At 42.9% G+C, this 20,162-nt stretch overlaps 1 protein-coding gene across 1 annotated transcript in view; it reads left to right on the forward strand.

Moving 5' to 3' along the window:
- GPC1 (glypican 1) overlaps positions 1-20,162 on the forward strand; it is a 738,496-nt gene that overhangs the window by 418,568 nt on the left and 299,766 nt on the right. Inside the window, exon 2 of the mRNA XM_032764746.2 lies at positions 8,762-9,282. Coding sequence (XP_032620637.1) covers positions 9,126-9,282 — 157 coding nt within the window. The 5' untranslated portion in view covers positions 8,762-9,125. The remainder of the gene's footprint in view (positions 1-8,761; positions 9,283-20,162) is intronic.

Consider the following 20,162-nt stretch of genomic DNA (forward strand, 5'->3'; position numbering starts at 1 on the left):
CCTAGGCTGCAGAGGCATTGCAGACTGTGGGGAGAATAAGTTAGGAAGGGTACTGGCCAAACAAGGGCAATATTGAAGTCTAAAGAGCCGTGACAGCTTTCAAAAAGTGAATGGAAGATTTCCTCTCCCCTCCTTCCATTCAGTATAGATTAATGTGACCTCTGGAGGGAAACTCTTCAGAACCCCCTCAGTGGCTTTTGCAGAGAAGTTTATATTTGTACAGTATGTGAAGGAAGAGTTCAAATTCAATTCCTGGCCTTTGGAAAGTTTCTGTTGTTGTTTTTTATGGGTATTATTTATTTTATTTTATTTTAAAGGTTGTACTTCTTTCATGGTCCCATGATCTCTAAGTTCTTTGGCTGGCCTATAACCTTTCAACTTTGCACTACATTTCTCTTTTCTAAATTGGCCAGTGTTGAAACATCACTGGGGAAACATCAATGTTGTTATAAAAGGCAGCATTCTCTCCAAAAATGTCACAATGAGTGAGTCACTGCACCTGACTGCTTAGCTTTTGTCATGCAGCAAGGAAGGTTTGAAAGCGAGGTTCTATTTATTTCCAGATAACTTCTGTTTAAAGTATTTTTAAAATACATTTTCCTGGCATCCTTTACAACAGAGGCAATGGAGCTAAATTTTGTTTCCTTAGCCACACAAAAGAAGTCCTGGCCTTGGGCAAAAACTGTAAGTAATTTCATATCCATACTGTACTCAGAAGCAGCATTGTAAAACTTAAAGACAAAAATTAAAGGTGTGCTGGTGAGTTTAACCTATTCTTACTCCTGGCTTTCTCTGCTTTTCTCCTGTTCATGCTCTCTGTTCATTAGGAGCTTGGCTAGATGGGAATCAGATTAAGAGCTCTATTTTAATCTCAAGAACATGAATGTGCGTCATCTTGCATCTTGAAAAATCCAACACCGTGGATCTGTGTTTGGTCCTGGCAGAAGATTTTTTTTCAAGATACACGGCAACACATGTTGGATTAGGAATGAGATCCTCATCTGCAATAAAGCAGCATGGCTCTATTGCAACACTAGTTTACACCCTCTGGGGATCAGGCCCAGGAATAACACCTTAACTTGTTATGTAGCCATAATGAATTTTCTGTCTCCCTTCATGCGATGTGTTTGCTTCACAATATGCATACATTGAAAAATGAAAAACATACTGGATGAATTCCAACCCAGATACAACTCCATTGACTTGAGAGGGGTTATACCAGATGAATTTGGGCCATTTAAAAAAATGTGATATTTAGTAGCCTATGCCTTGTATTATTTGCATAGAGAAATCCTATGTGACAAGTCATTTCCAAAATAAAGGTGTATTCAAAACAAGGTTATATCCATAGTATTTGAAATGGCGCTGAGCAATGTTTGTCATTGCTACACTTGCAGCGAACCTATGTTTCGCAACAGTTTAGAATCATAGAATCATAGATAATTAAGGTTGGAAGGGACCTCAGGAGATCATTTAGTCCAACCCTCTGCTCAAAGCAGGACCAATCCCAAATCCCTAAATGGCCCTCTCAAGGATTACTTGTACTTCATGCTGACACCTACTGTTAGCAACAGGTATTTATCCTAGTGTAGACAAGGCTTGAAATGTGAAAGTCCATGCTAATGCATTGAAGCCATTTGGAATTTTCATTACATCATAATCAGTTTCTTTATAACCAATTTCCTGATATAAACAGGTTCTACTGTATGTAATTGTATTGGGGGAGAGGTAATAAACACTTGAACATAGGATAATTGTTTTAATCACTTATGCTATTTTGGTCTGTCATGTTGAATGTAGCATCAGCTGAAGATAAAGCATCAATTCTGCATTGTTCCACTACAGTCAAGAGATGCATATGTTGCTGCTCTGCAGATTTCCTTATTCAAGGCTTTATTATTCCCTCCCACCCCCAGCCCCAGGAAACCAATGTAGGTCTGTCCTGATCCAAGGTTGAAGGAGGATAAAGCATGAGATCCAACAAAAGAAGAATTGGGGAAATGCCGTTCAGTGCTTCACAAATCTCTTTCCAAAAGTATTGGTCTCTGGGACATTGTCCTTCTGAATGATAAAAAGTGGGAGTGGTCTGGTTACATTTTTGTAGCATTTGAGCAAAATCTTCTGCATAGTAATGGAATGCTGAAATCAAGCACTCGTAGCCTATGAACATCTGTACTGGTCTCAAGCTATTATATACTATCAAGTTAAGCACTGCTTTTAAGGCAAATGACCATTCCTGTGTTGAGTCTATATCTCAGACCGCGGGAGTACTCTTTTTCAGAGGGAACTTTAGAGAAAGACACACAAAGGATTGATAACAGAATGAAATAAATGTCCTGCATTGCCCTCAATTAATAGCAGTTTCTTCAGTGAATTTACAGCATTTTTTTTGCCTTCAAAATTTTCTTTTTAGTGGGAAATCTGATTCATATGTAGTAACAGTAGGATAACACAGGATAGAGTAACTTTGGTCTTTACAGTGATATATTCGTAAGGGTATGTCTACGCTATGAAATTAGGTCGAATTTATTGAAGTCAGTTTTTTATAAATCGTTTTTATACAATCGATTGTGCATGTCCCCACCCAAAATGCTCTATGTGCATTAAGTCGGTGGACTGCGTCCACATTACTGAGGCTAGCGTTGACTTCTGAAGCATTGCACTGTGGGTAGATGTGAGTAGCTATCCCACAGTTCCCGCAGTCTCCGCTGCCCATTGGGAGTCTGGATTGAGATCCCAATGTCTGATGGGGCAAAAACAGTGTCACGGGTGGCTCTGGGTACATGTTGTCAGGCCCCCCTCTCCCTCCCTCCGTGAAAGCAATGGCAGACAATTGTTTTGCACCTTTTTTCCTGGGTTACCTGAGCAGACATCATACCACGGCAAGCATGGAGCCCTCTCAGCTTACCATCACCGTACGTCTCCTGGGTGCTGGCAGACGTGGGACTGCATTGGTACACAGCAGCAGCTCATTGCCTTCTGGCAGCAGATGGTGCATTATGATTAGTAGCCCTTGTCGTCATATTCCTGAGTGCTCTTTTAGCCGACCTTGGTGAGAATGGTCGGGGCGCCTGGGCAGACATGGGAGTGATTTAGCCAGGTCATTCCGATCTTCTGCCGAGCACCCAGGAGACAACGATGGCTAGCACTCATACGGCACAGTCTTCTGACGAGCAGCCAGGAGAGAATGATAGCTAGCAATCGTAATACAGCGTCTTCTGCTGAGCACCCAGGAGAGGATGACGGCTTGCGGTCGTACTGCACTGTCTGCTGCCAGCCTAAGATGTAAAAGATAGATGGATCAAAACAAGAAATTGACCTGATTTGTTTTGTGAAATCAATAGCCTGCTAAACCCGGGGTTTTGAGTTCAATCCTTGAGGGGGCCATTCTGTGTGACATTTGTTTGTGTTTCTCCTTGATGTAAAGCCATCCCCTTTGTTGATTTTAATTCTCTGTAAGCCATGTTGTCAGAGCAATGGCAGACAATTGTGTTACACAAAACCAACCGAGGAGGTAACAGCAGCGCGGTGACGAGAGGGACATGGTCATAGACTTCTCACAAACTACGGGCTGGGCAATGTGCCCTGGCGATGTGCACATCATGCTGATGACCTCTGCATGAGCTCTGCAAACACGCTGGCCAAACAGGAAATGAAATTCGAAAGTTCACGGACCTTTTCCTGTCTACCCAGCCAATCCATCTGAGTTGAGAGCGCCGTCCAGAGCGGTCACAATGGAACACTCTGGGATAGCTCCTGGAGGCCAGTACTGTCAAATTGTGTCCACACTATCTCAAATTCGACCTGGCAAGGATGATTTCAGCGCTAATCCCCTGGTCGGAGGTGGAGTAAAGAAATCGATTTAAAGAGCCCTTTCAGTCGAAAAAAAGGGCTTCGTCGTGTGGACGGGTCCAGGCTTAAATCGAGGTTACGCTGCTAAATTTGACCTAAAGTCATAGTGTAGACCAGGCCTAAGTCAATGTCAGAGGTAGTGTTTGCCCATCGGGGGCCCTAAGCAGGAATATTTTGGGGACCCCTACAATATTATTAATAATAATGATGATAATAAAAAGTGAATAGGGAGCCCCTTGAACTGCTCAGGTCCCTAAGCAATTGCTTAGTGTGCTTAAGCCTAGTGCTGGCTCTGGTCAATGTTGGTAAATTGGGTGGTTGTTTTCCAAGAGTAGGGCGAGATTACCATTGAATGGTGTGATCCAGGATTTTCTACCTGGATTCTTACATTTTTTTCACAGTTTCAGTCTACAGAATTCTACCATGGACAACGGGATTTAACATTGCATTTAAAGGGAGGTGATCTATTGGAAATACTAAAATAGCAATCTGCATCGTGCTGCAGACTCATAGAGTTTAAGGCTAGAAGGGACCATCATATTCATCTAGTCTGACCTCCTGCCCATTGCAAGCCTCAGAACCTCACCCATCCACTCCTGTAATAAACCCCTAATCTCCAGCTCAGTTACTGAAGTTAAATCATGATTTAAAGACTTCAGATTACAGAGAATCCACCATCTACTCTAGTTTAAACCTGCAAGTGACCTGTGCCTCCTGCTGCAGAGGAAGGTGAAAAAAATCATAGGGTCTCTGCCAATCTGACCTGGGGAAAATTCCTTCCTGACCCCAAATATGGCAATCAGTTAGATTCTGAGTAGGTGGGCAAGACCCACCCGCTGGACATCTGGGAAAGAATTTGCTGTAGTAAATCAGAGCCCTCCCCATCTAGGGTCCCACCACTGGCCGCTGGAGATATTTGCTGTGGCAGTTGTAGATCAGCTACATGCCATTATAGGCAGCCTGATCATACCATCCCTTCTGCAGAAACTTATCAAGCTCAGTCTTGAAGTCAGTTATGTTTTTTGTCCCCACTGCTTCCCTTGAAGGCTGTTCCAGAACTTCACTCCCAGATGGTTAGAAACCATCTAATTTAAAACCTAAACTTCTTGATGGCCACTTTATATCCATTTGTTCTTGTGTCCACATTGGCACTTAAACAATCCCTCTCCTTCCCTGGTATTTATCCCTCTGATGTATTTATAGAGAGCAATTGTATCTTCTTTTGGTTAGGCTAAACAAGCCAAGCTCTTTGAGTCTCATCTTATAAGGTAGGGTTTCCATTCCTCTGATCATCCTAGTAGCCCTTCTCTGCACCTGTCCCAGTTTAACTTCATCTCTCCTAGACATGGGAGACCACAATTGCAGACATATATACTGTTCTCTTTGCACTCAATGTTACATTGTGTATCTTATGGTCTATTGTGATGCATATTCCATCTGTGAGGCCCACTGCCTCTTTTTTTCTTTACCAGAAGGAAGAAGTATTTATTTTCCTATATCTGGGACCTGACTCTGCACCACTGAAGTCAAAGAGAATTTTGCCATTGACTTTGAAAAGGTGCAGGATCAGACCTCTTGGAATGATCCCCAGCTCTGCATGTCCTGTAGAACAATATCCTTGACTGGGCACACAAATCGTGGAAAGTCTTAGCACTTCAGTTGGACAAATGGCTTCCTTACTTAATTGTTTGAGATCAAGTTCTATTTGTCAGCTGGACATAGATCCTCTTACAACCTAAGAAGACTGTTTGATCTTATGTTCTTCCAGCACCAAAATAATCGAGCACACTCTTTCTGTGAATGCTGATAAAGTTTAGGTTGAGTGGAAAGATCCAGTTCAGAAATAAGCAGGTCCAGAAAGCAGGGTGAAATCTAGTAAATTTGCTAGATACCTGAATTAGACCTGATTCAGCAAGCCACATGTTCGGTTCCTGCTGAGCACGTCAACTTGGTGGGCTTGGTGGGTTTAGTATGGAAGTTGGAGAAGAGAAACAGGAAGAAAAAATACTAAAGGAAGCACTTGACTTTGACTAAGATTTTAAACTAGAGGTGCCTGACTTTCTGCTCTGTACCTCATGCAATCATTTACACTATGAAAAGTGGGTATAAAACTAACAAATCAGAATGGGGCATTTTACATTCACTTCACATTGCTGTAAATGGTTTCACAGGAGCAGGGCAGCAGAGAATCAGTCTCAACTTTGAGCAAGATCATCTGATTCTCTTCTCAAATGGCATTTGCACTTTTGCAGGTCAGATACTTGGTTGCTCCATTTTTACACCAGCTGAGAATCTGGTCCAGGTAACTCCACTGATGTCTGTGTGGTTGTTCCTGATTTGCATCAGCTGGAGAGAAGAATCAGGTCCAGTGCGTCTCAAAGTATATTCCCATGTAAACTTTTGAAAAATAGATGAAGTTTCCAAACTTTTAATGCCAATGACATATAAACCCTACTCTTTCCTTTCCAACTGTTTTCCCCATTTTTTAATTCTTGTGCCAGGTGAATTGGCCTTTCTATATCACACCTGCCACCTGAACACCTATACCACAACTCCATGCCTGAATCTGCTTTTCTGGAGGTAGCCCTTGGTCTGTGACTGACAAGAGGCTATCTGTGGCAGGATGGATTTTCTATCTCTCTTTGCTTAAGTTGTTGGCACTCTGAGTTCCTTTCTCTGCATTCTATCTACATGTCTTATGTTTTATTTTTTCTTTGATCCTCTGCCCCCTCCCTTCTAAATCACTATTCTCCTTAAATGACTGCTGGTTTATGGAATCAACAAATAGGGGATCTGCTGTTTTCCTTTTTCACATTAACTCACTGACTCTATCTACTTTGTTTAATTCAAAATGTTGGAAAAAAATCAGTGTTCACAAAGTGAATCTGCCCCCCAGATATGCACGGGGAAGAAGTTAATTTCCTGTATATTTTGTAAGACACATTAAAGTATGTTTTCATCATGTTTTGAAAATTTATTTCAAATTGCTTAAAATGTGCCTATCTCAAATTCTTGGTGCATATTCAAACTTTATCAATAAAAATATATACAATCCCTTATCATTATTATGTATTTACATTTGTTTTCTCAAAGTTGTACAGTATGTAAAGTTAGATGGCTCTTGCCTTAAAGAGCGTATACTCAAAAATGTATTTGTCTATTTATTCGGCCCTCATCACCATAGTATCCAAGCACTTCACAATCATTTATGTATGTATTAATGTACTCTCACAACAGCATGGAGAGGTAAGTAAGTATTATCCCCATTTTACAGATGGGTAACTATGCCACAGAGAGTAAGTGACCTGACCAAGGTGACACAGGAAGCCTGTGACAGAGCTGGTAATTAAACTAGTATCTCCTTGGACCAATCTAGTGCTTTAATCACAAGGTACTAAGCATTGGGCTTTTGTACTCTGATCTTTTACCCAGGAAACAGCAGAGTGGAATCTGAATAAACAGAGTGCATGTTGCAGTCTCTTTCCATTTTCTCATGAGTGACAATGATTTTGTTCCCTGCTACAGGCTTTGTTATCTTTGTCTCAGTTGTCTGTAAAGGAAGCCTGCCTTAGCACCACCGCTGCCTGGGAGCTGCCCAAGGTAAGCCCATGCCCCAACTCCCTGACCTAGCCCTGAACCCCCCGCAAACCAGAGCCCCTCCCTGCACCCCAAACCATTCATCCCCACCCCAGAGCCCTGACCTTCTCCCACACCCCAACCTCTACCCCAGCCCTGAGCCTCATTCCTGGCCCCAACCTGCAGCCCAACCCTCTTCCCCAGCCCTGAGCCTCTCTCACACCCCAAACCCCTCCGCCCCAGCTTTGTTGGGTTGCAGGCATCAACAATTTTTTTCATCTGGGTCATCAGAAAAAAAAGTTTGAAAACCACTGGTTTAGGTGATACTGAAACAATGGGTCTTCCTTGCTCCATGACCACCTTTCCTAAAGATGCTTTACAGTTACTGGTTATTACATAGCTGGCTTGGGTCTTCTGAAAAATACAGGGCAAAGCCTAGCACTCAACCTGCACCACTAACTGTCCAGCACCCTAGTCTCTGTGCCGTAGTTCGCAGAAGGACGCCGCCGGCTGTGTAATGGAGCACCAGGTGCATGCTAGGTGAGGTATGCAATGGACACCCGGGTGCAGGTTGCATGCCGGACTTTGCCTCGCACTGTGCAGAGGGCTCCAGGCCGCGGACCTGGCCAGACGGCCCCGAGCGCAGGCTGGGCTTACGCCGGACTGTGGCCGAAGGAGATAACCAGCGCCGAAGGGAGCCCAAGGTGCAGAGACTGCGGAACGGTGTCAGGGGCGCGCATTGTCCTGACTAGTGCCAATTAGCAGGTGGCGGCGGCGGCTGCTGTCACCACGCGGAAAGCCTGCAGAGCAGCCTCCCCCCAGCAGAGTTTAACGGAGCAACCCCACGGGTAGGCGTGGGAGGAGCCTCGGGGCAAGGCAGGGGGCGGGCCGCTCCCCGTCCTTGATTGGCGCAGGGGCTGCATGATGCCACGTCCGGCGGGGGAAGCCCTGCCTTGCCGCGGAGCCTCCCCGCCCTCGCTCTCTTTGCAGGTGGTGCGCCGCTGCTGCCGGCTGGGCTCACTGCTCCTGCCTGGGACACGGGCGCTGCTGTGCTGCTGCTCCCGAGGAGAGCCGCGCCGCCTCCGCCCCTGCAGCTTCCACGCTCTCCCTTAGCTGCCGGCCTCAAACTTTGCCCATTCCGGGCTGTAATCCGTTTGCAACGCAACCATCCCCTGCAGCAGCGCCTTGCCGGAGCGTGGGGGGAGATGCGCCCTCTGCTCTAGCCAGAGCGTTTACACACAAGTGGGATCTGCCTCTGCTGGGATCGGGGCCACGTTCCATCCCCGGGAGCTCCTGCGTTCTGAGTGGTGGCAACTGCACCATCCTTGGGAAGTCAGCCCCAGAAAAGCCAGGATTTTCCCCGGTCCTTCTTCCCCATCTTCTTGCAATAGCTGTTGGAAGTCACAGGCTCTCTCCGCCTTGCCTAGGTCCCACTGATTTTTGCCTGTGGGTTGAGGACTTTTTATTAACCCTCCCCCTCCCTTGCCATCTGCTTTCCCCGGAGTGTTGTTTTTTTAGGGGGGCAGAGAGGCAGCGATGCTTGGGGGAAGGTGGGACTGAGCTCCTCCACCCGCTATTCCGTGCACCGTGCCTGCAAACAGCTAGCGAGCGCCGGGCAGAGGGAGAGAGTCCGGGGTCAGCGGGACCTTGGGATTGTCCTTTGCGCTGCAGGTTGGGGGGCTCGGCGGAGAAGGAGGATGCATTTCTTTCCCTGGGGATTTTGGCTTCTGTGTGTCGCCGCCTCCCCGGCTCAGGGTGACAGTGGCAGCAAAGCGAAGAGCTGCACCGAGGTCCGGCAGTTTTATGCGACCAAAGGATTCAGCCTGCACGGGGTACCCCAGGCGGAGATCTCAGGTGAGCCTCTCTGCACCCCCAGACCCTTACCCCGAAACACTAGGCAGCGCTCTACAAAGGCTCTCCCGTAGAGGGCAACCTCTGCTAGGAGCCCGGCTTCCCAGCCTCCCGGCTCCCTGTACAAAGAGACTCCGCTTTGTCAGGGTCCGTGGCTGGCTGGAAGGTGGGACTCAGGCAGGATGGTGCTTTGCAGGCGTGTGCAAACTGGGGTTGTTGGGCACCAGCTCCTGAGGTATTGGCAGGTCTTCTCCAAAATAAAGGGGATCCCCCCCCAACACTCCAGGACGTCTCCGTCTCATCCCATCAGCTTTCTAGTAAATGAACCTATCTATTTAACAGTGATCCATCCAAATAATGGTGTGATTTCCTCTCTCCTTCTCAGATGAGCAGTGCAATTAAGTTGGTGTTTATTGCATGGGAAGGTAGTCTGTTCTGGACTGTTGGGATGAGGAGAAAAACCATTTCTTGTAGTTTTTTTGTTGTTGTTTTTTTTTAAAGGGAGTTAGTTAAAAGTCAGCGAGGGTGAAAAGTCAGAGCTCCGATTTCTTCAGGAGGAGGGTAACCCCAGATGTGCCACACCTAACCCTTTTTAACAATTGTAAAGTCTCCAGTTATACAAGGTTTTACTTGATTCTCTGAAGTGAAAATGTGTTTAATGTCAAAAGGCTCTGAGATTTCGGGTGATTCCTTTCATCGTTGTACATTGTGTGATCTAGGGGATTTGGGTCAGAACCCAGGATAGTCAAAATCCCATGGGTTTGATTTCAAAGCTAGGAAGTGCTCCAAGGTTACAAGAGAGCAGAGATGATTTTTTTTTCCTAATCTTCTTTTGGATGAAAAGCAGTTTAAAAAACATTTGTCAGTTAAAAATTGAAGTGTAAGTAAAATGACCTTTGTCAGGTGTTTGAAACAGGACAGTAACCCCAGCCACCTTCATCAGAGTTTATTCCTGCTACTTTAATACTGGATGTGGAATACAAACTAAATGTGGGTTTTTTTGGCAAATACAGAATTTTCTTTTCAGAAAATCTCTGAAACATAAATAATATTTAAAGGTCTGGTTAGGTTTTTGAAAAACCTGGGGGAAAATATCTGCTGAGACTTGCATTTATTTTTGTTTACTTTGTTTATTTTTAAAGCATTGCCTATGTTCTGATTCACAGACTTGTGACCCATATCCGAGAGCTTTCTTGCTCACTTATGGGAGCTTCCTAATTCAGACAAAGCATAAGATATGCAAGTGTACATGGCAAAGCCAACCTACAGGGACATCTCAGCAAGATAGCAGTTTGTAGTTCATTTCTAAGCTGCAGAATTTCTTATGATGAATACTTCAATAGTGTCGTTTTATGGGGAACATTCTCATCATCTGAGATACAAATGGAGACAGCTGAACTTCTGTTCACAAATGTGAACTTTTTCTTTGTTGAAAGGTGGATTTTAAAGTAAAATGGGAGGTTTCTGAGAGTGAAATAATGGAGAATTTCAATGGAGGGCTTTTTTTAGAGAGGGCAAAGAATCCAGTGAAGCAAAAAAGACCCTTTTCACTTGATTACAAATTATCTGTAAGGGAGAGCTTAAATATGTCATGCAGCTTATAAAGTCTTGAAGGGAGTAAACATTTAAGAAGTATTGTCATGAAAGAGAGAACATGGGAATGGATGAAACACTAAATGAAATGATGATAGTACAGACTTCAGTGTTGATCATATTTTAGGATTGTGTGAAATGGATTTCATAAGATATAAGTATCTTCCATCCTCAGGTTCACTGTGTATAAAACTTCTTGTGCCTAGGAAATGCTGAGATGAGTAAAGAAATGAGGCAGATTTCTCTGTTTATTATTTCTAAAAAGTTACCAGCATTCATGTTTGCAATCTTAAGCAATAGTGATTGAAAATATAGTATCAAACTGTTTACCTTTGACAATATAGTATTGTAAACAGTGAAACTGTACAGATAAATATTGTTGTAAAAACTGGTGGAATGAAGAGAGAAAATATGGGGAATAGTGTCTTCCCATGTGAATGTTCTGCCTATAGCACAGCCAATTGTGTACTTAAAAATACAAAATGAGAACTCTTTGTGTTCATCGTTGATGATTGTCATGTGTACTTCAAACGTCTAAGAATTTAGAAACTTTCATCTGTATTTATCAGTATAATAAAGATAAAACATGAATGTATTTTACTGTGAAAATGCACATGGCAATTTTGATTGGGCACAGAGTGTATATTGTGTATGCTTCTGGTTTGACTATCATATACAGGATGTACTTATTGTTTAGATCATTTCAGATTAAAGGTCTTTAAATAGATTTTCAGTGACATCTAAGCAAGAAACCGTAACTGATAACATTTTGTTTAAAGAGACCACTTTTTATAGCACTCCCAAAGATACTGGGTAGAATACAGCTCCACCTTTATTAGCAAATCACTTATGTTAAGCACTAAATGTTGTTGTCCCTTTGGGTGGTTGCTTAAATACAGTGAAACGTGTTTTAGTTACCCACTGTAATGCTTGACAGAAATCTGATCAGCTCAAGATTCCAGTCACTTCTGTAAATGTCTACACAACAACAAACAGTAGGAGCAATTTTAGTTTAGTAAGAAGTGCTGATTGGGGTAGTTTAGTAATGAGCAGCCTGGCTCTGCTTTTACTGGAGTCCCTGTGAGAGAGGTTTTCCAGTGCCAATCTTGTGGCTTGCCAGACGTGCATGGATTTCCCTAAAAGTCATCAGTTCTTCACTCTTTGGAGGCAACTACATTTTATCCTCTTCCTTCCGAAGAAGCTCCTACTGTTTTTCCTCCTCCGATAGTCTTCCTCTTTCGCAAAGGAGGAACTTGCTTTATCGCCGCATGGCTTTGGCTGCCAAGAGAGAACTACATGTGGCCGCCTTGCTCCTGGTTTGTTGGGACTGGCTCAGGAGTCTGGTACCGTCATTAAAGGGCTCATGCATCCCCAGACTCCTCTTGACTTCAGAAGAAGTTGAGGGTGTACCAGCCATGCAGGCTGTGACTCAAAATGAGTTAGCTGCATTTCTGTTCATTTTAGCACACTTCAGATGTTTTAATCTACAATTTTTAATGATTTAAGAGATTATGACTAATATAAAAACTTCTTGGCTCAGCAGATAGTAGTTACTGTTGTGAGTGTACAGAGCAGCTGGAGAGTCGACTACACAGTTGTTGTTGTTAGCTCAGTGACATGTACAGATCTGATGAAGGGAAGAGTCCAGCCCCCTGGCTTTCTCATTAAATGTGCAGGGTGTGTTTCTAACTTTACATTAAGGTTTATACAATGCATTCACATGTATAAGCACTCTAAATATTTCAGATACTATTATTAAATGTGCTTTAGGAAGAGACAAGGTGTTAAATCTCATGGCTTTGAAGTCAATGGCAAAACTCTCAAATACTTAAAAAAAAATCTACCTGTATCAGTAATCTCTGCATCCCAACCGGACCCCCTGATTTCCATATAAATATCTGCTATAGAGAAGATTTATAAACTAAGGGGAGATACTCCCTCCCCTTGCACTCGGTGTAGTTGGCAACATTCGCCAGGCCCACATCTACTCAGTTGGTAACTGGCTGGGCACAGGCTTCCTACCATTTGGAGAATATTCCCAGTGCAGGACTCATTGCCAGAAGACTTATTGTCCTTTTAAACCCCACATTTTGTGAAATATCCACCCCACCCCATCACTAGCCCATTGCCTGGGGTGCTCTGAGTTGAGTTGGGGCCCTTTACACAGATTCTTGAGCAGGGTTGTGTGTTTAAATGTGCCTGCTGTGAGAGGGCAGTATGCTGTTTGAATTCATTTACCCCAAGCATCGCTTCTCAAAACTTGGTTCCCTCTCATGCTGAGCCAGAAATTCTATGAGCTGGGAGGTAGTATGGGCAAATGGTGCGTTTTGAGCTAGCATGGGTATCCACTTTTGAAGGCAATTCCGCTACTCAACCATGTAAGTATCACTTAACCCTGTGCATTACTGGCTGCTTAGTTTGCCTGAGTCAGAACCACTTGCTTTCATCTCTCAGCTCTTCTAGCCTCCCACAAACTGTTCCTGTGACTACATTATGCTCTTTGTGAGAGAGACATTGTCAAGTGTATGTATGAGAGCCATTGTAGGGATCTTAGCTAAATTAAGAATTGAGTAGAACTGTTCTTTTACTCTCTGTACAGGACCTAATTTGGTGGGGATTTCAGGATGTTACTGTGTTAATGACAAATATAGGAATTTTATTTTTTGAGTTTTTCTAGAGATCTGCGGTAATAAAGCTACAAGCACAATGACTGGCAAAACTACAGATGAGATATAAAGAATAGAATGTGGGATTTTCTGTTCTCAAACCACAGGTCTCTGTCACTTGATCTAAAAGTGGATCTCCATTGTCTACCAGTAGTAGTAACAGGGTTTATTATTATCATCTTTGTGTTGTAGCCATGCCAGCTAAGTATGTTAAAGTACTAGTGGGCTTGTTATGAAGAACTTAGGTTAGCTGAAAGATCGAAAAATTCTCCTGGTTCTGCACACTTGGTGGTAGTACTTCTGAAGAAGCAACACGTGCTAAATTATGTCCTGTTTTTACTAAATTTGGCAATGATCTTGGTATGAATATTGGAACAGGTTTTGGTTGAATGTGATCATTTTCATGCCAAAGTCCTTTGTTTAAAAAAAAATGTTTACGTATTTTCTGCTTTGTGATTTTTCTATTAGGTTCTCAGTACAATATGTGCACACACGTACTTGTCAAAATCACACTTATGGAGCAAAACAAGCTCCCTCTGGTGGCTAATTAGTAGAGCCCTACCAAATTCACAGCCATGGAAAAACCATGTCATGGCCCATGAAATCTGGTCTCCCCTGGTGGAATGTGGTCTCTTGTGTGCTTTTACCCTATGCTATACAGATTTCATGGGGAGACCAGCGTTTTTCAAATTGGGGGTCCTGACCCAAAAGGGAGTTGGGGGGGGTCACAAGGTTATTTATGGGGGGGGTCACAATATTGTCATCTTTACTTCTGCGCTGCCTTCAAAGCGGGTGTCCGGAGAGCAGCAGCTGTTGGTTGGGCACCCAGCCCTGAAGTCTGCGTCCCGCTAGCAGCAGCGCAGAAGTAACGATGGGAATACCATGCCATGCCGCTCTGATTTCTGCATTGCCTTCAGAGCTGGGCGGCCAGAGAGCAGCGGCTGCTGACTCAGGGCCCAGCTCTGTAGGCAGCAGTGCAGACGTAAGGGTGGCAATACCATACCATGCCATCCTTACATCTGTGCTGCTGCTGGCAACAGCTCTGCTTTCAGAGTTGGGCTTCCAGCCAGCAACTACTGCTCTCCAGCTGCCCAGCTCTGAAGGCAGTGAAGTAAGGGTAGCAATACTGCAACCTCCCCTACAAAAGCTTTGCGACTCCCTCCCCCAACTCCTTTTTGGGTCAGGATCCCTACAATTACAAGACCACGATTTCAACTATTTAAATCTAAAATTTCATGAAAATTATGATTTTTAAAATCCTATGTCTGAAATTGACAAATGAACCATGAATTTGGTAGGGCCCTACTAATTAGACACCTAGGTCCCATAGGTGTAAGCAAAGATGGTGTACCCTACTGGACTGATGCCCAGATTTTGAAAGGTATTTAGGTGTTGCTGTGCTCAGGCTAGTAATTTAGGAGTCATTACACAAAGTAAAACTATTTCCCCGTGTTTATTCCCCGCGCCCCTGGCTGTTCCTCACAACTTCTTGTCAACTGCTGCAAATGGACCATTTTGATTATCGCTACAAAAAGTTTCTCTCTCTCCTGCTGGTAATAGCTCACCTTAACTGATCACTCTCGTTAGAGTCTGTATGGTAACACCCATTGTTTCATGTTCTCTGTCTATATTATATCTTCCTACTGTATTTTCCACTGCATGCATCCAATGAAGTGGGCTTTAGCCTACGAAAGCTTATGCTCAAATAAATTTGTTAGTCTTGAAGGTGCCACAAGTACTCCTGTTCTTTTTTGCGAATACAGACTAACATGACAGCTGCTCTGAAACCTGATTTAGGAGTCTCCTTTTAAAAATGAGATTTAGACTAAGACTCAGACCTTCAAAGGTATTTAGGGACCTAACTCCCATTTAAATCAGTGTGCCTTAAGTGGCTAAGTCCCTTTTGAAAATGAGACCTAGGCCTCTGAAGGTATATCTATGTAGCGACTGGGAAGTGTGATATCCAGCTCAGGTAGACTTGAACTAGCACCCTAAACATAGCAGTGGGGCTGTGGCAGCGCAGGTGGCAGCGAGGGCTAGCCACCCAAATACTCTTCTGTCTGTCTTCCTCAGTACATACTTAGTTGACCAGCCCACCATACATGCTGCCATGGCCACGCTGCTGTTTTTTAGCTCAAGCAAAGCTAGCGCGAGTATATCTACCTGAGCTGCGAATTACACCTCCCAGCTGCTATATAGACATACCCAGAGTCAGTTAGGGTTTGCAGTGCTGAACAGAGCAATTCCAGAATGCATTTAAAAATCAGGCCCCTAGTGCCTGCCTTGTTTATATTTAAAATCTAGAAGGTTGTATATTAAAATATTCTTCAAGTTTCCTTTAAAAGATTTGCCTTTCTTTCAGTGTGAAATGGATGACTAAGTTCTCACCACATAATTAGCATTATCCGCTGTGTCTGACAAATATTTCAACAACTCCTTTTGTTGGAGAAGGAAAACATGACTTTTTTTTCCCCAGGAAAACTTGAATTCCTTTTGTTTGAAAATCCATAGCCTCTCCCCCCTGTTTGTCTCCCCTCTGGTCTTTCCATGTGATTGTTCAGTTCTCCTGTTTTTATCTAGAGAGTCTAATATCAGTGAAATCTCAAGACCTGCAAATACGTTTGATAAGATCAGAGAGGGGCATCTTTTAGATGATGGAGCTATTAGGTTTGGCAGGACTGAAGCAGGTGGTTCTCTGTCTTACCAGTTGCATTCAGGGGACTGTATAGACTCATTCTTGCAGCTAATTTAAATGACTAGCTGTGCTTGTACTTTTAAAAAAAAAAAAAAAAAAAAAAAAAAAAAAAGGTTGTTGACTTTGCTAGGAAAATATTGAGTTCAGAACCAGAGTTAGTTTTCTTCACTCAAAATAGTAATTATTAAAAAGAGAGGGCTTGAAAAATCTGCTCATTTGTAATGACTGAACCTTTATCTGAGTATGGGGGCCTAATTTAACTTGCAGTTGCTGTTGGAGTCAGTGGATTATTACTTGTATTGCAGAAGCACCTAGGATTTCCAGTCATGGACCAGGACCCAATTGTGTGAAGCACAGAACGAAAAGATTGGCTCTGCCCCAAAAGATCTTAAAGTCTGAGTAGTAATACTGAGTCTGCCACGTGACAGGGTTCTAATGTAATCTGACTGGGGCCAGGGGATGAAGTGATCTCTCTTGACAACAATCCTGTGTGTCAGTCATTATTGCACTGATAATTTTCTCAGAATTCTTGTAGCTTGCTTCAGAGCTCTCATGTGAGATTATGAAACTGCTCCCGGGGAGAGGGGATGGTCACTGGTAGTGGGGAGCCAGGTGGGATTTAATTGTCATTAAACTTGGAAATTTAGGCTGGGAATTTCAAAGGAGCTCAAATTCCATTGAAATTCGATGGCATGTAGGTACTGTAGTTCCTTAGGCTGCTTTAAAAACCCAGCCTCTAATTGCCATTTTTTAGCCTGGCTCCTTTATTTTTGATAGCACTCTTATTGGTAGGTGTTTTTTCTTCTTTCCAGCATAGCTGCTTTAGGACATTCCGAATTATAGACCTTGTCCTGAAATGTGCAAATGCAAGTAGAAAAAATGGGTAGAAAAAGCAAATATCGGGCAAGCAAGTAGCAGCATTATGTGTGATGCAGGTAGCAAGAGGACATTCTGTCCTGGGGCACTCTTAGGCACCATGATGATTAAACAGGGCATGGTTTCCTGGAATAAAGGTGTATCTAGCCTACAAGATGGTGTGTACATGAATTACCCCGTCATTGCTCCTCTGAGCAGGTGTATCTCGTGCTGGAAACACAGCCAGCTACCTGCCATTCCATGTGGTGTGCATCTGTTTGCTTGTAATGTCTTGGTTTACTTCTGTTTTTGATTAGACATGAAAATATCCTCAGTATTCCTTGAGTCTGTTCCATTGCAATACATATTTAGCAAATTTCACAAAATTCACTATTCTTGTGACAGATATGAAAGAATTTCTCCCTGGTAAGGTTTTAGTTCTCCTTAGGAAGAACTGAATTTAACTGAATGTTAATTCCTGTAGGGTGACATTTAATAAAGTTAGGAGATGGTTGTATGATATTGACTTTTCAGCCACCTCTCCTAAACTTTATGCATAGGCTGAATCTTTTCAGAAAATTCTATTTTGTGTGATAGTCCTTAAGAAAAGCAAGCAAGGCTATCCTGTACATTAGCAAATGTATTTCCAAAGTGCAGGTTAATGTGATCAGGGTGAATTTTTTTTCTAAGACTTGACAACAATCCGATTTTTTTTTGTTTGTTTGTTTTTTTTTTTAAACCTACATTTCCAGGCATGGTTACATCACCATCTGTTCCACCCTGCAGGGTTTCCCTTAAGAAGTGTCCACCCCATTTTTTCCTTTGCCTGGGCTAAAACACCCTGAGCTGTAAGCATACACCTTTAAGGACCTGTTCTCGCTTTTTGAACACAGAACCGCACGTTTTAAATTGCTTTCTGCTATCCTGTACTGAAATCCTGGATGAAGGAGGGATGCTGTCTGTAGAGGCATCAGCTCTGTCTGTTCTCTTATCGTGATTATATGGTGGGGGTATCTCCATTGCCTTCAGTGGAGCCTCTCTGGCTTCACATCAGCGTAAGAAAGATGAGAATCGTGCCCATCACTTTCAGCCCTTATGGAAGTTCATCTTGGAGGCCACTCCTGCAGACAGTTAGTATTGGGTGTAGTAATAAGAGGTGAAGGACAGTCCAGTGGGTAGAAGGTGCTAACCTGGGACATAGGAGACCCAGGTGTAGTTCCCTGACTTGGGGCAAGTCTGCTAGTCTCTACATCTTTAGGCACCTGCTCATCTATGCCTCCATTCCCCATCTGCCCTAAGAGGATAAAAGCATGCACTTACCTCTCCCAGGTGCTGTGAGGATAAATAAATTGAAAGATTGTGAGGTGTTCAGCTACTGTGGTAGCCTGGGCCATATAAATACCTTGCCTAGATAGTCCCTAGTATTGTGGCTAGTTTCATTTAAATCTCTTGAGATCACTCATGGTGGTCAACGCTTGTCAGTGTTTGCAGGAGTAGCTGCTTGTTTATTGTCATGTTAGGGTCTCTTCTCTGGTAGTTAACTCCCCCCCGCCCCCCCAAAAAACTCTGATTAAAGCAAAGATTTCTTTTTTAAATCTGACGTCCAACTCCCTTATCGTCTGATGTCTATATACACCGACATCCAGCTACTCAGAATACGTTGTGCCTCTGAAAGTTGAAACTATGCCTTTAAGTAACATTTGATTCCCAGAGGATCAGATTACCTGCATTGACAGTTTGAATTCTGTGAAAAATAATGAAGCTTTAGACTGTAGACACTTTAAATGCTTGTCTTTACACGACAGAACTGCAGGTTGGGTCAGTGACGGCTGCCCAGTAATGGGTTTCCATTTTAGTTCCAATTTTGCAGACATAAAAACTCCTTTTGTTTTCTTGTGATTTGAATATGCAGTGTGTGCTGTGTGATGGTTGTCCAAAACACACTAGTTCCGTTTGTTTGGTTTTTTTTTTTAAAGAAAATACATTAATCACAATTGTGTGGACTGTATTGACATTATAAAACTAATTTTTTTTGGTTCTTTCATGTACAGTGCAGTCTAAATCAGACAGAAATATCCAACTTTTATAAACTCCTGTACTGGCAACATGAACAAACTATTTTTTTTAAAACTACCATGCATTCTACTAAAGCACTTTATTAATACAATTAGTATGATTTCAATGAGCAACATGATAGCACTTATGCAATATTCAGTACTTTATATGATTAAAATACTGTATGACAGATAATTTTTGACTTACAGAAATGATATTTTATAGCATTGTAAAACTATACTAATATAAATCTGTTAAAATATCTCCTAGGTTTTTATTTTACACAAACTTCTTGTTTTCTGACTGGTGTGGGGGAGGGGACAAGAAAGAACCTGAAAAGCTATTACTTTCATCTGTTTCTGGATGGGAGAAAATACAATAGAGGGTGTGTTCGGAGATTAAGCTTAACTGTACAGTTTGTATAAAAACTGAAAGGAACTCGTGTGCTTGAGTCTCTTCTGAGACTCCTGAGTGTTGACAATATTAAGAAAAAGAAACCTGCCCTCAGTTTAACTTGTGCCACTCTAGTAAAGTCTCGGGGGTCTTACTGGCATAACTGTGGGCTTGAAAGGATATTGACTGTCTCAGCATTTCTCTAGTTCCAGCTGTCCCAATAAATGAGCTAAATTGCAGAAGGAAGGTCTTGTGGTTGCTTGGATAGAAGTGGGAGGAAAGAGATCTGGGTTCTGTTCTGAGTCCTGAGGCCCCAGTTTTCACAGGAATGCATGCAAGTCACTTCGCTTCACTTCTCTGTAACTCAGTTTCCCCATTTGTAAATGTTAAACGGGGATCTTATTTCTTATTTATCTCATGGGAAGTGGGAGGGTTGTGGGGCTTAATTTATTAGATTGTAGCGCACTTTGCTCTTCCATAGTGCCTTCCATCTAGGCATCTCAAAGCATTGCTCTCTTTCTGACATAGTTGCTTAGCTTTAGCCAGCTGTATGAGTTTAAAATGGTTGTATAATTATTTCCCAGTTTACAAACATCTGTTCGGCGTTGCTGCAGAATTCCAAATAA

The sequence above is a fragment of the Chelonoidis abingdonii genome, chromosome 8 (assembly GCF_003597395.2).
Source record: "Chelonoidis abingdonii isolate Lonesome George chromosome 8, CheloAbing_2.0, whole genome shotgun sequence".
NCBI classification, from domain to species: Eukaryota; Metazoa; Chordata; order Testudines; family Testudinidae; genus Chelonoidis; species Chelonoidis abingdonii.